Source organism: Pteropus alecto, unplaced genomic scaffold (assembly GCF_000325575.1).
Source record: "Pteropus alecto unplaced genomic scaffold, ASM32557v1 scaffold3, whole genome shotgun sequence".
Taxonomy (NCBI): Eukaryota; Metazoa; Chordata; class Mammalia; order Chiroptera; family Pteropodidae; genus Pteropus; species Pteropus alecto.
This window is the reverse complement of record NW_006442484.1, coordinates 37,526,425-37,541,297: the sequence shown is the minus strand read 5'-3', so window position 1 is coordinate 37,541,297 and position 14,873 is coordinate 37,526,425. Positions and strand designations below refer to the sequence as shown.

The 14,873-nt window shown below is 34.0% G+C and overlaps 1 protein-coding gene across 1 annotated transcript in view; it reads left to right on the top strand.

Moving 5' to 3' along the window:
* The window catches only part of SLC38A11 (solute carrier family 38 member 11), a 46,854-nt gene that overhangs the window by 28,955 nt on the left and 3,026 nt on the right, over positions 1-14,873 (top strand). Inside the window, exons 5-8 of the mRNA XM_025039561.1 lie at positions 3,890-3,960; positions 4,623-4,784; positions 8,006-8,118; positions 11,063-11,194. Coding sequence (XP_024895329.1) covers positions 3,890-3,960; positions 4,623-4,784; positions 8,006-8,118; positions 11,063-11,194 — 478 coding nt within the window. The remainder of the gene's footprint in view (positions 1-3,889; positions 3,961-4,622; positions 4,785-8,005; positions 8,119-11,062; positions 11,195-14,873) is intronic.

Below are 14,873 nucleotides of genomic sequence, written 5' to 3'. Positions count from 1 at the left end.
TATTCTAAAATTGGATTCATTTCTTTTCTCTCAGAGATAACTATTATGTTTAAGTTGGTTTAAATCATTCTTGTTTATGCTTTTATATTTAAACTATGCATTATGCATTGACAGCAATATATAGTATTAAATAGTATGTTTGTAGAATATACATAATCACTTTTTTCCCTCAATATTGCATTCTGTATGTTTCCATTTAGATACGGTTAGCACTGGGTGACTTTTTAATTGCTCTGCAGCACACAAATTTATGATTATGTCACATTTTACATATGGACTTATTTATCAATTGTATTGCTGGATGTTGAGGTTATTTCCAAAGTTTGGCTAATGAAAACAATACAGCAGTGAACATCCTTATCCATGTATTTTTGTTCACATATGCACTTCCCTGACCTAGGGTATATATCTAAAAATGTAATTGTTTGCTTACAAGCTTTGATTAACTTCAGCTTTACCAAACTTTGCCCAATTCTTCTCCAAAGCATTTAACAATCTATAGTTCCCTCCATAGTAATTGCAAGTTGTCCTTTCTCAGTAATTTATCAACATCACTATTGTTGAATTAAGTGTAAAATGCTCTTTTTTAATGGAGTTCATTTAGATTTCTCTTATTAAGGAGAGTGAAAACCTGTAGCTTATTTATTGGACATTCTCATTTTTTTCCTATAAATTGATTGCTGTCCATTGTTCACTGGAATATCTTTTTCTTATTGATATGCAAGAGTGTTTAGTATACTGGATAATATTGCTTTTTTGGTTATATGCACGACAAATCTCATCTCCTACTTTTTAGCTTATCTTTATTATTAAGTTTTTTATACAGACATTTTAGATTTACCTTTCATTGATTTTATTATGTATATCAATCTTTACTTTTATGGTTTTTAAAAAAATTATTTCCACCTTCATCATATTTTATTCTTTGATTTAAAATATTAAATTGGGGAGAATTGACATTGAGTCTTCTCATTCATATGTATGGATATTATATTTCTCCAATTGTTTGTGCCTTTCAATAAAATTATATTATGCCATTGAGATTATGCATATCTTTAAAATATTTAGTATTTTTGTTATTGCTGTCATTTAAAAAAGATTTTTATTGGTTATTTGTGTACATCAACCCTATTATTTTTTGTGTATTGAGCTTGTATCCAGTAACCTCTCTAAATACTCCCAGTAACTTGTCAATAGATACTCATGATTTTTCTGTGTACACAATTCCGTTGTGTACGATTGATTTATTACTTTCCAATTATTATATCTTATCACTTCTTACTTTATTGCATTAGCTAGAAATTCCAATAATGTATTCTGGAAGCAGTGATAGTGAAAATCCTTATCTGATTTCTGCCTTTGATTGTCATGTTTTTAACTTTCACTTCTAAAAAGATCATTTGCTATAGATTTTGGTAGATTTTCCTATCAGGTTAAGGAAGTTCTATTTTATTAATAGCTTGTTTAGCATGTTTATCAAAATAAATACTGGATGGTAGGCTTTTCTACATATTTTGAAATGGTCATAAACTTTTTTTCTCCATTAATCTGTTAATGCAATGAATTATATTAACAGATTCTTCTGTTACTGACCTACCCTTGAATTTATTGGAAAATAGTCTTCATAGTCATGATTTTTTTTCTTATACTTTGTTGTGATTGCCTTTGATAATATTTCATTTTCTATTTCAGCGTCCATAGCCTAAAGTTAGAGCAATGTATAACTTCATTTTGTAATTCACATTGGGTATCAAGGTTTCAGCAACCTCATAAAATATATCAAGGGACTTTCTCTCTTTTTTTTCCTGTGGAATGATTGTTTCTGAAATTCAGTCACAGGCTTTTTAATAAAAGATTGCAAAGCCATAATCAATGTCTCTTTCTCTTTACCTAAATTTGGACACAAATTATTTTTTATCTGTAACATCTCTTTAGGTTTGCATCCTATAAAATCAGCATCATTAAGATGAACATAGAAAATCCAAAATTATCTCTGGGTGCTGTTTCACACTCTATCTTAGCTAGGAATATATGCAAGGAGCCACATGCACCAGGAAAAAAATTTTTAACTTAAAAGAAGAAGACAAATGAAAATCAAACCCTTACCTTTTTATTACTAATATAAGAGCTAAAGAGTAGGACACTACTACAATCTGTACCAAAGGGAAAAATGAGTTTCGTTCCATGCAAATACCTTAACAGGGAAAGTAGATCTTTTAAAACATAGAAAATTTAAAAAGTTCAAGTTTCTACAATTGTTAGTACTACCTTTTCAAAATCTTTTTTTAAGGACCATAAACAAAATATGTATTTTTTTCACATTAACATTGGATTTTGACAGGTAGGCTGCTAGAGGTTAATGTTCATTGCAATAAGAGTAGTGGAGGCAGCAGGTGGCAGCAACTCCCACTCCAAAAACTAAGAGAAGCGGAGCAAGCCTTCTAAGAGCCAGAGGCCTCCCTTGTAGGTTAGCTAGTTCCTTTGTGTCTGTAACTGCTCATTTCAAATGTGAAAGTAAATGATATAATGCATAAATCCCACTAACTTTGATAAAACGAATGGGACTTCTTTGTGTCTACTATATGGAGAATTAATAACAAACATAAAATGGAAGGGTTTACATTTAGTGCCTTTATGCTTTCCTAGGACTTTTCTTCCCTGTCCACCTCTTCTAATTTCATTCATTCTTTGGGTCTTGCTAAAGCTTTTTCAAGGAAGCTGGCAATACTTTTCGACTTTTTGCTACATTTTATTAAATGACAGTGGGAAATAACAATACTAATATGTAAGCTGATAATATGAGTGACCATCTATCGAACACTTAATATATGCTAAGCTCTCTTTCAGAAGTTTTACATTATTTAATTCACATAATAACTCAACAAATTAGGTACTATTATCCTTATTTTATAGATATCAAAATTGAAGCACAGAAACGTTAAGTAAATAACCTAAGATCACACAGCTAATAAATGGAAGAGGCCAGAAGATCAACACAGGCTATCTGACTAAAGAGCTGCCTGTGCTCTTCACCATTACTCAGGGATGTGTTTATCAGGAAAACCAATCCCTAACACTAGTCAGGCTGGCAAATATTTTAATTCCATTAAGAAATCGGCTTCTTCAAGCTATTTAAAGTATATATGTTTCCAAAACCTCTGTGAGAAGTATGTGCACAGGTGCGAGTTTGAGGCCACTGAGTGTTCAGTATGGAAGAGATTTTGGGATGGACAGACCAAACAGACAACAATTTCACTTACCATTTGAAGAAGCTTGACAAGTTATGTCACCACCCAGAACTTAACTCTCCTAATATATTAAATGGTGATAATAACACATAAGTGTTACTGTGAAGATGGAAATAAAATAGGATAGTTCACAGAATATAGCTAAGTATATCGATCAATATTAGTTCAATTCCACCTTTCTCAATATACTGTAGTGCCAACTATGAATTTCCCTTGGGTAGGATGAGCCTAGAAGAATGAGTGAGAAGAAAATATAGGTCAGTATTAATTAACTGAGGAAGAATACTGCCTTATTAATTTTTCTGTCTCCCTCAATGAGTATCTCAAATGATGAGTATATAACAAATGTTTGTTGTTAAATTGATGAATAAATAAAGTCATGAAACTAAGTAGTCAATGGATATTTTAAATATGTAAAAATATAGTCTTCCTATGTATTTGACATACTATAGGACTGGGGTTAATAGATAACATTGATATTCCTGGGAAATTTATTTACAGTTAAATAAGATTAATGGAGGTCCCTTATTAATTTCTGACTTAAAGAGATTCGATTTATATTGTGACAGCATTTCTTGTTCTCTGATTTGCTTATTCTTGTATGCTTTATCATTCATCAAATTAACTAATTTCTCTTTTAGACCAAAAACAGATGATGCCTGGGTATTTGCAAAACCCAATGCAATTCAGGCTGTTGGTGTTATGTCATTTGGTGAGTGTATGGTTTCAAAGGCCCTTTCTCAATATGGAGTCTTTTATACAATGAAAAGGTGCTATATTTCATAGTTATATCTGAAGAACAGATATCCTAAGTTTTACACATCTTATTAGCAGCATATGATCTAGTTTGTGCCACTGTAAATTTAGGCATAAACTTTTCTCACTCATCACTAAAATTTACTTCAATTTGGACAAGTGTCTTTCTCATGCAGAAAACTCATTAGAGACATTTTGTTTCTTAACTTGAAAATCTAGCAAATGTTATGGACTTCTTCAAAACCTTGTACACAAATTATTACAAATTGGCCAGAAGTCTCAAGCTAATCCATTGTATTCCAGATTGGAAAGGAAGCCTTGGACTGAAAATACAGTGTTCTTTAGACTTCCTTTAAGATTGGAAAGGCCATTGGGAAATGGAAAATGGGAGAGAAAATTGAATGACACGAAGAGACTGCACAAGCCTAACGTGAATGAAATTTCTCATCCCCAAAGCTGTTAAAAAAATAATTTTATGAAATATCTAGTAAATTAGTATATTCGAACTTCGATTTATTAGCATTCCAAAGTAGCATACATCTCTGAATTTTCAGAAGTAAAAAGAGAACACTAGTGCTTGCTTTAATAATGCTTTTTTTTTTCTTTTTTGTTCCCTAGCATTTATTTGTCACCATAACTGCTTCTTAGTTTATGGTTCTTTGGAAGAACGCACAGTAGCTAAGTGGTCCTGCATCATCCATGTGTCCACCTTGGTTTCTGTCTTTATCAGTATTCTCTTTGCTACATGTGGATACTTGACATTTACTGGCTTCACCCAAGGTAAAATAAGAGGTGCAGTCTTACCGTATTTGGTATTCATATGGAGTGGTGCTATCACTTCTCACCGTGGGTACAATGATAACCAATGGTCTACTTCAAGCTATCACTCTCTCTTCTCCCCATTTTCTCCTCTACCTTCATTCCTCTCTGCTGTTTCTGTTTCCTAATTTTCTCATTTCTAAACTGATAAACTTATTTCTGTAGCCCACTCTCTCTGCTATCTTTCTACTTCAAAGCACATGAATTCTGGCTTCCCTCTCTACTACTGCATTGCAACTTTATTTTCAAAGACAACAATATCCTCCCACTCTTTAAAGCTATTAATCTTCTTGGTTCTGATCCTCATGGACCTCTCTGAATCACTTAATAGTTCTTTCTTTCCTCCCGTAGAGAAAAGAGCATCATTCACTCTGTTAATATATTTTTTCTCTCCAAGTAAATCATCTTTACTTTCTTCTACGCCCTCTCCCCTCACATCCCCTCCACCCCCCATTAACTGGCTCAGGCAAGTTGCCTTTTTTTTCCTCTCGACAAATTCTCTGGAGATTTTCCTTATTTTAACCCTAGTCCACCCCTTTCTTTTCATCTCCAGCTTCTTGCCTGCAGGACATTTCTACTTAGTTATCTCATTCTTGCCTTAAACACAAAACATCATCTTTCCCACCAAAAAAAAGCCCTTTCTCTCCCCCTTACCCTCACCCCACTACCTCACATTGAACTTCCTTCTTTTTCCTTCTATTCACCCAGGCCCAACAACTGAGTGGTCATCACTTCTCTTCCTTTGACTCTTATATTCACTCATCTGTGTACTGTAATATTCAGGGTATTCTGACAGCCTGCTGAATGCTGTGATTCATGCATCTCACGGCTTTTGTAGGTCTATTATCTCATTTGACCTTCAAACAACCCTATGGAGGTAAGTGGAATAACTAGCTTTACCCCCTTGCTTAAAACACAAAGAGAAGTAACTTGCCCAAGCCGGCTGATGACAAAGTAGAAAACAAGTCCTGACTTTCAGCCTAATTTTCTTTCCATTCTGCCTTTCTGCCTACCCCATTTTGGTCAGGTGTGACCCATTAAAAGCTGTCTCCTAGCCTTCTGCTCCTCTTAGCTTAGTTTTCTGATGATGCTGAAATCTGGGTGGATGGTGCATTTTTTCAAATAGAGGTTACAGGTGACTATGGTTATAGGCAAATATTTCTCAAGAAATAAAGATGGCTTCAAAGGAGTGATTAGCATAATTCCAATGCATTAAAAAATATAAATATAATGTGTGTATGCCATTAGAGTGCAATAATAAAATACCTTGAAAGTCTTGATAAGAACTGTGTTTCAAAACATAGCCATGGATCACTATTTTTGCCAAGACGAGTGGCCTTTAGGCTCCGGTCTATACAAAACCTTGGTTTTTAAATGCCTTCTCTGTAAGACATAAACCCTCTTTTTAGTCACATCTTCCTGAAGTTTTTATCAGTGGTAATTGCTCAGATATAATTAAGTCTTTATATAACAAAGCTGAAAAGGTTGGTTTGGAAACTTTGTTTGTCTCTAACCCCCTCCCTGCAGCTCTCTCTCGGCCTCCTCCCCCCCAACCCACCCCAGGTATAATTATCTAAAATACAATTAGATTTAAACTGAAATAAGCTGACATTGTTTCTCCAGGCCATTTCACTTCAGGCAAATCTGGTCTTGTTCGTGCAAATGGTATGCTTCTTTTCTTTTTCATTTTGGGTAGATAAATTCCAGCTTGTGAGGAGGCAGTAAGAACTCAGGATTGTTCTTGACATTCTCAGTGACTTTTGAAAAGTTGTCAGGCTCATTTTTTAGAAGAGGTTAGTAAAAGGGAGCTTCTGTCCTTTTTTTCTTAGAGAGCTGAAACCTTTTGAGTCAAACTTGAAACATTTCTCTGCTATTAGTGCTCTGTAGTTTAACCCCTTTCTACTCAAAATGTACATTGCATCAGAAAGTAATATACATTTGTTCTAGTTGATGGTGGGAGGAAGATCGTTTAGCATTTTAGTGAAAAAAAGTGCAAAAGTATGGTCATTTGTTTTCTTTTTAAGCAGTGTAGTCATGTGTGACTTTGATCTAATTTTCTATTTAGTCTGAGAAATGTGACCAAAACTTTTTAAATGTAGGCATATTATACTTAGGAAATAAACAGATCCAAATATTCTTTGTTTGGGCATTGGGAAGCTTTTTTTACTGACATGACTTCTGTGCCCTCATTAGATTCCTGTATTTCTTCATAGGTGTCTGAGAAAACACAATCTTTAAATAGGAATTGATTCAAGGTACATACGGTTCATCATTTAGTTTAAAACTAATGAAATATAATGCTCTTCAATATTTTTAGTTTTGAATCAGTCCATTTATACTTGGGATCATTAGATATCATGGAAGATAATGTATGTTTGGAATACCTTGCTGTGGCCCCGAGATTGCAACTAAACCCTATAGTGTGATATACAGGAAATTCAGCTCCCCAGATGCAATGGTCCACTCTTCCTTTCAGGATTGTTCTTGATCTATGAATAGCATTTCAAAAGGAAATTTGTTTATTTTAAAATTTTTTTTATATTTTTTAAATTTAATAATGAAGTCACTTACTTACCAGAAACAAAGACCAGAAGCAAGTTTATAAAACCAATGTACAAGAATTTAGGGAGTTGATTCTGGTGTAAGAAAACAATGGATAAAAGTACTTTTCAGAAGTCGTTACAAATTAAAGCAAATATACCAAAACAAACAATGAGAATAAGAGAAAAACTATTAGGTCTTTGAGCCACACTTCTTTTGCTCAAGCCAGTTCCCATGTCGAGGTCAGGAAGCTTCCTGGCGCCCTGTAATCACGGTGTGTTATCGTTACTTACATAATAATAATACGGAATCTTCGCAAAAAACGAGCTCTCTGAATGGCAATAGACTTTCACTAAAGCTTTTCTTTTCTGCTGCAAAAAAAAAAAAAAAGAGAGAGAGAGAGAGAAACTATTAGTGATGAATCCATCTTCAAGTAGAACACACACTAGTTTTAATATCAGTTAATAATTATATAGTTATTAAATTTAAAAACATATTTAGACTTGGCAATCTAGTCTGTTAATTAAATGAAGTTTATTTAGTTTCATTTACATAATAAATATCCAATATTTCATTTATTAGATATTTATATTAAAAAATCTAGTATCTATTAAATAAATCTACTTTATATCATTCTCTAGGAGACTTATTTGAAAATTATTGCAGAAATGATGACCTGGTAACATTTGGAAGGTTTTGTTATGGAGTCACTGTTATTTTGACATACCCGATAGAATGCTTTGTGACTAGAGAGGTAAGCACAATTCCTTTTCAACACAACTTAGATATTCTCTCTACTACATTTAATTTAGGGAGATTTGTAAATAATTCAATTCTGCCAATTCCCACGTGCATGAGAGGTATATAATTTATAAAATTTTCTTTCCAGTTTAAAGATAATATATTCAATGTTTACAAGATATTTTTTCTAAAGTTGGATTTGAAAATCATATTTGGTGGTTTAGTCTATATTAGCATAAATATAAATATTTCTACAACTGCATTCCAAAATGAATGCCAGTCTTTAATAGAGCTAAACGAAGTTTTTATTTAAAAGCATTCTTACTAAGAAATTAACTACTAAGGTTTAAAACATGCTTTAGAAAATTATTTTCTTCTAAGATGTTTTGTAAGTCAACGTGTATTAAAGGCACCATAGAACAGGTTCTGATCAGTTTTATTAAAAACTATCTCGTATTTCCTTGGAAAACCAAAATTAAATTTAAACCATTAGTTATACAGATATATTTCTTTTATATGTTTACTAATTTGTGTTTACATACCATATAAAACAATATATATCTGTATATTTCACAGATAAAGTGAACTCCAAGTTAAGTTATGTTATATAGTCCACCTGGATTTGTGGAGGAAGATTAGGTGAAAACTTTTTTGTGTAAGATTGGATAACATGGCTCCTCAGGAGTTCCTTATGCAAGTCAGCTAAAAATCCACTGTACCACTTAGCAGAAAAACATGATCCTGCTTCACAGTGGTTCTTTTAGGAATCACACTGAAAAGGGATTAGTCTTAGGATCTATTCCTAAGGGCTGTTTACACAGGGCACCATGTGAATGGGTCTAATGTGTGAAGTGAAATGCCTACAGAGCTTTAAATACACTAACCAACTAATACACAGGCTTCTAGAAGCTGACCAGTGCTCACCTTATGCCAGTTCTGGGGATAAAGAACTGCACAAGGAAATGGAATAAGGAAATGTTCAGCACCATGAATGTCCTTTACAATTAGCACTTGTCCTCACTTAAAAACGCGTAACTCACAGGCCAGTTCTTCACCTTGAATATAAGGGAGACCTAGATTGAACTTTACTTTATGAAGATTTTTTAAATCTAAGAACCTTTAAAATTTTTGCTAACTATTGTTGGATGCAGGAAATGGTTTTATTTTAGCTTCTGCCCGGTACTTTAGGTTTGAATCTGATCTCTAGATCAGCAATGACAGATGGTGCATTCTTATGTGGTTTCTGGTGAACTGCTTGTGGACAGTCTGAGTCACCTGCACAGCTTATGTTTTCAGTACTTGGGACTTGTGTTTCCTTTCTAGTTGCCATGACACGAAGACAGAACTAAAGATCTCTGCTATGGTCACAAATACTAGGCAGAGGAATCTTGTATATACTTTACTTATTTACTTCCTTTCTCTTTTTTCCTTTGTACACACACGTACAAAAATAAATATATGTGTGTATATATGTGTGTGTGTGTGTATACATATATATATACACACACACATATATACATATGTTTATGTATATATATGTTTATATATATATACACATATATATACACACACACATATATACATTCACACACACACACACACACACATATACATACACACACATTTGGCATAAACATATCTAAGCCATTTCTATTCATAGGTCAAGTAGGCAGTCGCATGCAAGGGTACCCAAAGGCCTGTCTTCCCCAATAAATATTTCTCACTAGCCTGACCCATGAAGTGATTTTCCACTATTACAGTCCTATCTTAGAGTCATCTATAAGAATGAATTTTAAATAAGATAATATTCGGAAAGACATTGCCAATTGTAAAACTATAAATCAGTTAAAGTTATTAGTATCCTAATTATTAAATTATTAGCAGAGTTACAGTAGTATCCAATCTAAAGAGGATGTTACTTATCACAGCTTGCAACATTGGCTTCACATCCCTAATCATCTGACCCTCTCCTACCATTTCCAACTCTTGCTTTGTGTTTCGTTGCTTTTTTTTTTTTTCAGAGTCATTCAAACTGTCTCCTTCTTGTCCTCCATAGGTATCTTTCCTGTTCTTACCTCTTTGCTCTTTTTCACAATGTTGCCTCAGTCTGTAATTCTACTCTAAATCCTATCCATGTTTCAGGCCCTACCTCAAGCCAAGGTAGGTAAGACAAGCACATTTCAGAAACGCTGCAAAGCCAATTACTATAAGGGAGACTGATCTAGGCAAATAAAACTCTTTCTAAATTCTATTTGTCTTTTTTAATCCTGTCATAATCACCATTTGTTTGATTAGATTGATTGGATCTCTCCAAATAGGATATTAATTTCAGAGAACAAGAATCATCTTCTAGATATTTTCTCTTTGCAAATCTTATCACAGTGTGGGACACATTAAATAGGTAATTGTTGGTTGATTTTCTAATCTGAATCTCAGTGGCAAATGGTGACCAACTTTTCTCCATTTTTATTGAGGAAAGACAAGATGAAATAGACTTAACTTGTATCAAATAGGATTCAGATTACATAAAACTAATTTCCTGTTAGTAAATGATATTACACATCCATTATTATTCAAGAAAATTGTGGTACCTCCTATCTTAGAGGTCATTCAAATAATCTAAATAGCATCTGTAGTTTGTCCTTGTGGTAACCTTTTGGACTCAAGTAAGGATAAGGTAACTTTCCAAGGTCTCTCCTACATTTGAGAAATGTATTTATTTACACATTAATATGCCATGTGCTTCCTGTTCAACAAAGAATTTTTGTATTGATATGTGTGTATATCCCTTGTAAGTACTTTGAAAAAGGTAGACCATTCATATAGTTTGAAATTGGATTGATTGCCTTATTGGTAGTATTTTACATAGTCTCAAGTGCTATCATATGAAATAAATACCTTAATAAATCCTTCACACATCTGAGAATCTCTCTCTAAATAACCTGTTTATTTGGCAGGTGATTGCAAGTGTCTTTTTTGGTGGGAATCTATCATCAGTTTTCCACATAATCGTGACAGTGGTTCTCATTACTGCGGCCACGCTCATGTCATCGCTGATTGATTGCCTTGGAATAGTGTTAGAACTCAGTGTGAGTGCATTTAAGGATTTACTTCTTCTATTCTAAATATCCCTTTAAAAATAATGTTTACATTTAACATAAGATGTATTTTTCTTAACAAAGATGTCATTTTCTGAATTGGATCGAAAACGCGTTTGTTATATGATAATATGTTTATAATGATGATATTGTATCCTCGATGGTATACTTTTAGAGCAGTGATTTTCCAGTGGGAAGATTTTTCTCCTTCTCCCCAGAGGACACTTAGCAATGTCTAGAGACATTTTTGATTGACACAACTGGGTAGGCAGGTGCTACTGACATCTAGTGGGTAGAAGCCAGGGATATTACTAAACATCCCGCAATGCACAGGACAGTCCCTACCACAAAGAATTATCCAATCCAAAATGTCAAAAGTGCTAAGGTTGAGTCACCTGGCTTAAAGCACTTTTTTTGTATTTTATTTTCTCTAATACATAGATATTGCTAAAAAATAACTATAAATTAAATGCATCTAGAATTTCCTTTGTCAAGTAAAAATAGGTATAGAGAGATTCACTAAAATATGCGAATGAAGAGAATAATATCCACACTCCATGTTCACTTACCATGGCCCATGTTCTTTTTCTTTAAAACATTTTTTCTATCTCTTTTGAACTTTCCCCTGTAATCTCTACTGCTACCTCCCAAATCTAGGTCCTCATCATATCGCATCTGAATCAATACTGGCTTTTTGCTTCAACTAACACACATTTGAATTTTGCTTCCACTTTATCACCATCTTGCTTTAAAATCTCCACTTTCCTACCAGAGCAAATATTAACTCGGTTGCCTCTGTAATCTGACCCCTTCTCTACTATGGAAAGCTTTTGCCATTTACTTCTCCAAACCTACTCTCAGCTCTAGTCAATCTTGTTGGCTTATGAGTAAGCTATATTAATTATTTCCTTTATCCTTTGGCTTATGTTTATTCTTTGCTATAATTATTATTTTTCTTTCATTTCTGTCCAAATCTTACTAAGATTTAAGGTCTAGTACATCTTCTAATTCATTTATTCATTGAACAGACAGGTGCAGATATATGGGGTGGGGGGGAAGATAGAGAAAGAGGGAGGAAGAGAGAGAGAGAGAGAGAGGGGATTACTATGTGCCATACGATAGAGATACAACAATAGCTAATAAACTCACAAATAAACATAAAAGTTCATCTGCTATATAGATGATGAGGCAGAGAGAGGGAAGTAGGTGGACTCCCGAAAGACATTTTTGAGAAAAGATTAGCAGGATTTGGTGACAGATTCGATTGGGAGGACAGGGGGATAGAGGAACACATCAAGAATGATTCCTTGATTCTACTTTATGCAACTAGGATAATGATACCATTTGGCAAGACATGAAAAACAGTGGATCTACCACTTCAGAGTCATTAATCTTCCCCTTCTACAATCCTTATAGAATTTCTACTGAGAATCACAGCAGTTAGCATTTATTAGTCATGAACCACGGGGAAGGCAGACTTTTATAGGTTGGATCCTATATTTACTCACTCCATTGAGAGTTGAAGGATGGGTGAAGGTATTATTGTCAGTGCCCAGGGTACTGTTCCTTCCAGATTCCATTTGGATTTGAAGTTCCAGACAAAGGCAGTGGGAGGAACACACTATTAGGGATTTTCTTCTAGCAGAGTGTGTGGAAAGTAGAGAACAAACAGCTTCCCCAAACTACACAGGACTGGGGAATCTCTATTTCACCAGCAATGGAACGAAAGCTCATGGGACAGATGGACAAATATCAAAGGTGATTTGTACCTACTTCCCAATTTTGCACAGGCCAAAGATTAGTAAGTTTACTCAAAATCATTTCATGTTCCAATCTTGATCTATATAAATGGATGACTGCTACCTTAATGCACCAACTCGATTTATGTACTATCTTGTATCATGTACTGTTTAGACTATCCATAAACTTTCCTTCCTTGCCAAATTATAAACTCTTTGAAAACATGCATGAATTTAGCTGCCTTCTCCATCCTCCATGGTATCTGGCATAGTACTAAGTACTAAGTTCACAGTACTGAGAACTGTGCTCAAATTACTGTGTGGGTGATTGCCCCTTGGGACCACAGTTCAGGAACTATTTCTACAAATGTTCCTGGACATAAGAGTTCTATAGTGTAGCAATAGGAGATTAAGTGTTACAAAAAAATTATTGGTGTTGACAGTAATAGTAATCCTTCAACTATGCTGAGGAGGTGATCAACATAATGATTCCCAGCTCTGCTATTTCTTATTTTATGAAATCTCTCATTTGAGTTCACAAACGAGATTTTGTGAGATTTTGATATGAGAAATGTTTATGAACTGACTGATCACTCACCACGTTTTGATAGCTTAACAATTTTTTGTTACCTTTAAATTAACCAAGCATATATGTATTGCTTGTTTTGCAGGAATTATTTATTTTTGTAAATTTGACCATTACTTTCTGGTAATTGCTAATCTCCCTGACACTTGCACAACAAAATCATAAGCACCTAATCCATTAAATATTCTCTCTTGTACTTATGTAGAAAATTTTTTGTGATTAAGACAGAATTCTGGTATTGTAATCACAGAAGAATATTTGGCAAATATCTGTTATAAAGTCAAGATCTGAGCTAGCTGTGGAGGACCATTTTTAAAAGTTTAAAAGATGATTCTAGAGCCTTAGATTTTTAAAAACATGGTTATATAGACATTCATAAAAAAACAAATAAGAATGCTAAATTGTTTGTTATGATCTAATAACTCAAGACAATTACACTAGTTTTAAAGCACTTTGTAGGAATAAAATCTAGGATCTATTTTCTCTTTCAGACCACCTGCGTGTGTTTTTCCAATCAACAAAAGTCTTTTGGTATACACAATAACATATTCAGGTCTTTACTCAGCTCTCTTTTGTGTGGGCATTAATAATTGTAGTACTTCGGGAATTCTTTTCTATTGTCACTTCTGAATCATCGCTTAGTAGAATAATGATCTTCACAGATGAGATGTGTAATAGAATCAAACTTTAAATTTGCAAAGTTGGGGAAATGCTGTTACGTAGTATAATAAAATAACATAGGATAAATTATTCAGGGCTATATTATTTAATAAAAAGCAAAATCTCATTTAGAACTTAGTTTCCCTTTTATTTGTTTTCATGGCAATAGACAACATTGGCATATTTTTCCAAAGCAAACACACCCTCAATTTTAAAGGATTCATTTTAGAAGCAAATAAAATAAATATATGTCCCATTCTTGGTAGTCAGAATCCAGCATCTCAGCACTGATGTTGCTATTAGAGAAAAGAGGCAACTGCGGTAATTGGGCCCTATGGGTTTCTACTTGCAGCAACACAAAGAGGAAAGATGAAGCAGCTGGTGCCTGTGGCCAGAGTAACCAGCCCAACAAGCATTGTGTGCAGCTTACAGTGGAAGGGAAAAAAACAATCCAGTTACCCAGGGAGAGCCCAGAGGTAGAGATACAGTCATCAGGGTGAACAAGCCATGGTCCACGCTGCCAAAGACCCCTGAGCTAGAGGGAACCTCTTTCTAAAACATAGGAATACATTTCATGAGTCCAAATAGATTACAGAGTAGACATTTAAAAGATGTATAAGCATTCTTTTATTTAGATTTCAGCTTCCTTGAATCATTTGAGAGGTTTCTGTTCAGGTAGGAGACT